General features: G+C 40.2%; 1 protein-coding gene across 1 annotated transcript; it reads left to right on the plus strand.

Annotated features, from left to right (window-relative positions):
• The first annotated feature begins 1,029 nt into the window (after positions 1-1,029).
• LOC130962759 (uncharacterized) lies at positions 1,030-1,766 on the plus strand. Its single transcript, XM_057888927.1, has 2 exons — positions 1,030-1,381; positions 1,519-1,766. The coding sequence occupies exons 1-2, from the start codon at positions 1,030-1,032 to the stop codon at positions 1,764-1,766; spliced, it is 600 nt and encodes a 199-aa protein (XP_057744910.1).
• Positions 1,767-7,060: the final 5,294 nt, after the last annotated feature.

A 7,060-nucleotide genomic window follows, 5' to 3' on the forward strand; every position in this document is an offset into this window, starting at 1 on the left:
TAATTATCAGCTTTAAAATTCTCTTTTATTAATTTATTTTATTTATCATGTCTCTTATTTGTTCTTATTCCATGTCGTTGAAAAATATATGGCATTCATGTTATGATTTAAAACTCTCAACTTGGCTTGGGAGTTGATTAATTAGAACCCCTTGAGTTGGAATACACAAGAGTTAATTTGTAATTAGGGGTTGCTAGCTAACTCATTCTTCACTTACTCTAATCGTTCCTTAGGAAGGGATTAGGACTTGTGAACCAGAGTTAGTGTCACCCACTTGACCTTCTTTTGCAACCGCAAGAGGATAACTGAGTAGAAGCAATAACCTTTACTCTTGCACTTGGGAAAAGCCAACAAGGATAGAAACTCCAATTAATCTTCTCTCAGCCAAGGCCTTTTAATTCAAATACATAACATCCATTACTATTATTCACTGCTTTGATTTTTAGTTGTTTATTTCTCCGTTCTCAACCCTTAAAAATTTCTCAGAAAATTTCTTATCAATAATTTGCACTCTTTTGTCAACTCTTTGAGAAACGACCTGGAAATTTTACTCCCAGTTAATTGATTCTAAATTATGACAACTCTTTTTAAATTGATAAGTAGAATTTTAGTCAGTTAAGAACTGTACTTACAACGTTATTTTACTAGAAATTCTTAACTGGCAATTTTTCGTCCGTCAATTTTTGGTGCCATTGTTGGGGAGTTGTAACAGTGTACTAAATTAGATTGGTGTAAATATTTATTTTATTTACATAATTGCATTTTTATTTTTATATTTTATTACCATGAGCTCTATGTTTCTTTCATTGAATAACGCGTTCACTACCGGATCCGAGCTTACCCGCGTTTGATCCTGAAATCGAAAAGACCATTTCACGTATTAGATGAGCTCAGCGTCGGTTAGCCTCTGAGGGTGGTGAAGGGGTTTCTACCAATTCACCAGTCTTATCTGAGGTTGAATCTGAAGCATCATTTGAGGAAGAAACTAGCTCCTCTTCTATTGATTCTGTTGATTTAAGTGCAAGTAATATGGCGGAGCCTAGAAGGATTACTCTACAGGAAGCAGGAGCTCCGGACTTTACAATGCAACCATATCAAGCGCGTCATCCAAACTTAGCTGCAGATTTTGAACTAAAGACCGCTTTGATCAATCTACTGCCTAAGTTTCATGGCCTACCTACTCAAGAGCCTATCAAGCACCTTAGGAATTTTCAGACAGCCTGCTCAACTACTAGGCAGCATGGTGTGGATGAGGTCACCATATGGTTATACGCCTTCCCATTTTCTCTTGAGGAAAAGGCAAGGGAGTGGTTCTACACTCAACCGGAAGCTGTTGTTACCAATTGGAAGGGAATTCCTGGACAAGTTCTTTCTAGCAGTGGTTACAGATAGACTGAGGAAAGAAATTTCCTGCATTATCCAAAGCAAATCAGAGACTCTTTACGAGTATTGGGAACACTTCAGGAATCTCCTTGACTCATGCCCCCATCACAAGATTGATCAGTTGGTGTTGATTAGATGCTGCGAGTAATGGTTCTCTGACTAACTACAAGACGGCGACAGAAGCGTGGCAACTGACCACCGATCTAGCTGAGTCCACCCGAAATACAAGGCAGAGGAATAATCATCCCAAGGTTATTACGAAAGTTTCTCTAGCAGTGAGACAGCGGCACTCGCAGACTCTGGGAGAGATGAGCAATATACTAAAGCAGCTCCAGCTTAATCAACAACAACCTCCGCCTCCTCCACAGCAACATTGTCAATAGTTAGTTCCTCAGAGAGTGTGTGGAATATGTGCCTGCTATTCTCACTACACTGATGAATGTCCTCAATTCCAACAAGAAGACAACACCTTGGCGGCAATCCATAATTTCTACGACCATCCAAATCAAGGTGGAAACTACAATCAGGGTTAGCAAGACAACTCCAACCAATGATGTAATGACAATTCCAACCAAGGATGGAGGGACAACTACAACCAAGGAGGCAGAAACAACGGTCAAAATCAAAGGTGGAATAACAACAACTATCAACAGAACCGGAACCAATAGAACCTTCCATACTGAGCATCTCACCAAAGGCAATACCAAGCACCTCCATTCAACCAACAACAAGCCCCTCAAATCACCTACCCTCTCCCTCCATCTACCCAAGATGAAATACTCCGTTCTATCCTACAAGAACAAAAAGAGCTTCGGATTTCACTTACCTCTAGCCTTACTGGTCTTACCTCTACTCTACAAGCTCTTATATCCCGAATGGAACCACCATCTATCCCCTAACAACCAACCTTCAAGCTCTAGTGCACTTCTCTCTCAACCTTTATCCAACCCCAAGGGTGGAATCAATGCCATCTCTTTGAGGTCCGGAACTATATTGCAAGAGTAGAATCCCGAAGAGCCAAACTCAAGAGAAGATGTTCAAGTTGAAGATGTGGTTGAGGTAGAAGAGAATGCCCAAAGAGAATGAGGTACAAGATGCGATTGAAGAAGGAGTTGCTCAACTGAAGAATGGAGTGCCTAAGGAAGATTATGTTGTGCAAGATGCCATCCACATCCCTTTTTCACACCTTGCTAGGAGGACTAAGAAGCAAGTGGAACTCGATCCCAAAATGGTAGAGATCTTCAAAAAGGTTGAGGTAACTATTCCCCTTTTTGATGCTATTCAACAAGTACCTAAATATGCTAAGTTTCTAAAAGATTTGTGCATGCATAAAGATAAAATACATGATTTAGAAACTATTCCTTTAGGTAGCTCTATTTCTGCTTAATGGATGCTATACTTGAAAAATGTGGAGACCCCGGTCCATGCATGGTTACTTGCATTATAGGGGGTGTACAATTTATTGACTGTAGTGTGATTTAGGTACATGTGTTAGTATTATGCCATTATCTGTATATGATGCCTTGAAGCTCCCACCCTTGAAAAGGTCGGTAGCACATTTTGTTTTGGCAGATAAGAGCATAATTTCACTAGTTGGCATTGCGGAGGACGTCCTAGTGAGCATCAAGGGGATGACGTTTCCTATCGACTTCTACATTCTTGAGATGCCCCCTAGTAACAACAGAAGACCTTCATCCATCTTGCTTTGAAGGCCATTTCTGAAGACTTCACGATTCAAGTTGGATGCCTTCTCAGGGACCTATTCCTTCGAAATAGATGGCAGAGCAGTGAGCTTCAACCTGGATGAAGCTATGAAGCATCCACCGGAAGACCATTCCATCTTCCAGTGCCATATTATTGAGGAGATCGTGGTTGAAGTTCACCAAGAGACAGCAGAAGAGACGACAATGGCGCAAGGTGCAAGTGTTGGGAAGCCCTCCGAGTATACTAAAGACATCTTACCGCCTGCAGTGGTTCCAGATGATCAAGTGCCAAGCCATGAGATGAAAATGGAGTTGGAGCTGCTTCCACCCCACCTCAAGTACACTTATCTTGAGGATAATCAAAAGCTCCCAGTCATAATTGCAAAGGAACTCACTTCCCAACAAGAGGAGCAACTGCTTAGTGTGCTGATAAGACACAAGAAAGCTATTGGGTGGAGTCTGGCGGACATAGTAGGTATCAGCCTTCAGGTCTGTGATCACTGGATTTTTCTAGAGGAGGGAGTAAGGCCTATCCATCAACTCCAAAGGCGGTTGAACCCCACCATCTTAGAAGTCGTGGAGAAGGAGGTGACCCGACTACTCGAAGCTGATATCATCTATCCAATCTCGGATAGTGAATGGGTTAGCCCAGTATAGGTAGTTCCGAAGAAGTCTGGCGTCACTACAGTGAAGAATGAGCATGGGGGACTCATGGCTACCAGAGTGCAGAATTCCTGGAGGGTGTGCATTGACTATAGGCGTCTGAACCAGGCCACTTGCAAGGATCACTACCCGTTGCCTTTCATCGATCAAATGCTTGATTGCTTGTCAGGTAAATCGCACTATTATTTTCTAGATGGTTATACAGGTTATTTTCAAATCCATATAGCTTCTAAGGATCAGGAGAAAACTACTTTTACATGTCCCTTTGGAAAGTATGTATATAAGAGAATGCCGTTTGACTTATGTAATGCACCGGCTATGTTTCAAAGATGCATGATGAGTATTTTCTCAGATCTTCTTGAGAGTTGTATGGAAGTTTTTTTGGATGACTTTAGTGTGTATGGTGATTCGTTTGATCTTTGCTTGGATAGTCTAGCTAGAATATTAGAACGATGTGTTAGTTCAAACCTTGTACTTAATTTTGAAAAATGTCATTTTATGGTAAAACAAGGTATTGTTCTAGGGCATGTTATTTCTAGTACTGGTATATCTGTAGATCCAGACAAGGTAGATGTTATTTCTGGTTTACCTTACCCCTCCTCTGTGAGGAAAGTCTGTTTGTTTCTTGGTCTTGCAGGTTTCTACCGGCAATTTAACAACGACTTCAGTAAAGTAGCACTCCTTTTGTCCTTCCTGCTATAGAAAGACGTGGATTTTGAGCTGAGTGAAGATTGCATGGAGGTGTTTGATAAGCTGAAGGTTGCTTGTGAGAGGGCCTGACTGGAGTAGACCGTTCGAGATCATGTACGACGCATCAAACTATGCGGTAGGAGCGGTGACAAGTGACGACCAAGAGCATAGGTTTGGATTTCACAATAAGAATAGGATTTGTCCGTTGCAAGTATAGTCCAAACCCAACCAATGATCATCAATCAAATATTCAATACAAAACAAATAATAACCAAGAGTAGTTAAACCTTGGGTCGTTCTCCCTAGGTCACAATTGAAGTGTTATACGCTTTCGGTTGATAGGACCAAAAAGGGGGGTTTTAGTAAAATTGAAGGAACAAAAGAGTAAAAGGAGCTCAAGAATGCTCAAAATTGGAAATTAATGCACGTAAAAGCAAACAAGATCAGAACTAGTGAAAATGCATAAAAGAAGCCTTGACTTGGGAATGAAGATCCAAGGAATCCTATCATTGTCACAACCACAACTATGGCTATTATTGTGAGTCAATCTCGCCTAATCAACCCCTACCATCGAAGAGTAAGTCAAGCAAGCATAATTGACCTTAATCCATAAGTCCTAACCAACTTACCAAACTAGTTGATAAAAGGCTAGCGTCAATGGAAACAAGAGTCAACTAACTACCCAAGAATTACCACTAAATGTCAGACATTATGACTCTAGTATCCTAGGAACTCAAACCACAAGCCAAGGTGTAAAAATCTACTCAAAATCTAAAGTTGGCATTTTCACAAACACCTTGTGTGCATAAAAGTAAAGTATGGAAAATTGCAAGGAAAATTAGAAAACCATAAACAACTATCAACAAGACCAAATTTAAACAAGCAATCAAACATAAAGGAAGCATGAAACATAAAATTCATTGATCAAAACTTCAAGAAACACAAAATTACAATATAAACAAAGTAACTTGAACCAAAAGGAAATGAAAATGCTTAAATTAAAGAGGAAATTGAGAGTACTTACAATTGAAGAAGCAAAATGAAAGATCAAAGCTTGCTATAAAATGCTACAATTGAAATGGAGAATGAAAACTACATAAACCCTAGGAGAGTTCTACTATCTACACTACTCCTACTCCTATGGAAGCTTCCTATACTACTACTATCTAATTAAAAGTGTGTCCTCCTATGTGTTGATTCTCCCTTTATATAGCACTCCAATTCAGCAATTCAGCCTTCCAAAAATGAGCCAAGGGTCTCCAATTTCATGCAGCATGTGTTTCGTTAATGCAATCACGTGCAGGGACCTGTGCGGACGCACAGACGTGTGCGTCCGCACACTCGAATGAAAATTGACCTGTGTGCACGCACAGGTGCTTGTGCATACGGACACTTAGAAATTCCTGCTTGTGTGCACGCACGCAGGGTTGTGCGCACGCACACTTCGCTGTGTGTGCTTGTCCTTGTTTTCTTCATGTTTTCTCCCATGTACATGCTTGCTTCCACTTTTGGCCATCCATTCTTGCCTTCAAGGCCTGAAATCACTCACAAACCATATCACGGCATCGAGTGAAATAAAAGTGGAATTAAATTGCTCATTTCAAGCACAGAATTGCATGTTTTAACATTTAGGATCAAAATAGGGATCAAATACAAAAGTATGCTATTTTGGTGCTTAAGTGTGAGTTCATATGCTAAAATCCATTCAAATTGAGCCAAAATATATTGAAAAATATGGACTCATCAATTTTCCCACACTTAAACAATAGCATGTCCTCATGCTAAACCAACAAGAAGAATGATCAAAAGGGGTAACCAACTTATTAAATGCAACTGTCTATATGCATGCAAGTATGTATATGCTATATATATATGGGTTAAGTACTGAAATCGTCCCTAAGGTCTGGGGTGAAAATCAAAATCGTCCCCGATCTTTTTTTGTTATTAAAATCATCCTCAACGTTACAAAACGTTATAAAATTGTCCTTTTCCACTTCAATTTTATTTTTTACCATATTACCCTTTATTATTAATAAAAAATTAAAAATAATATTAAAAAATTAAAACAAACTCCCCTCACCCCACCCCCTCCTGTAACTCCCTCGCTCACCCTCTCGTAACCCCCTCACCCTCCCGTAACCCCCTCACCCCATTCCCGTCACTCCACTCTCGTAACCCCCATCCCCATCCTGATTCCCCTCTCTTCAAAACCCCAACCCCAATTTCAACTTCAATTTTTCTTTTCGCCGCCGCCGCCGCCCTACTTATTCGTTTCTAGGGTTCGCCGCTGCCGCCGCCGTCGCGTGGTCATCGGGAGGGGGATCCCGCCAGTGCTGCTTCTTCTTCTGTGACTGCCTTTGCTTCTTCTGTTGTGACTGCCTCTGCTTCTTCTTCTACTTCTGCTTGAACTTTTACTTTCTATTATTTTGCTGTTTTTGGACCTGAAAACTGAAATTATAGTTGATAATTATTGAATTATTGTTTATTGAAATTGATGTGATTATTGAAATTGTTATGCTTCTTCTGCCTCTGATTTTTTTGTTGATTTATTTTGTTTTGTGAATGTTACTGTTAATTTGTTTTGTTATGAGTAATGAATGGCTATGGTGGCAGTAGTGAAG

This window comes from Arachis stenosperma, chromosome 2 (genome assembly GCF_014773155.1).
Source record: "Arachis stenosperma cultivar V10309 chromosome 2, arast.V10309.gnm1.PFL2, whole genome shotgun sequence".
Classification (NCBI taxonomy): Eukaryota; Viridiplantae; Streptophyta; class Magnoliopsida; order Fabales; family Fabaceae; genus Arachis; species Arachis stenosperma.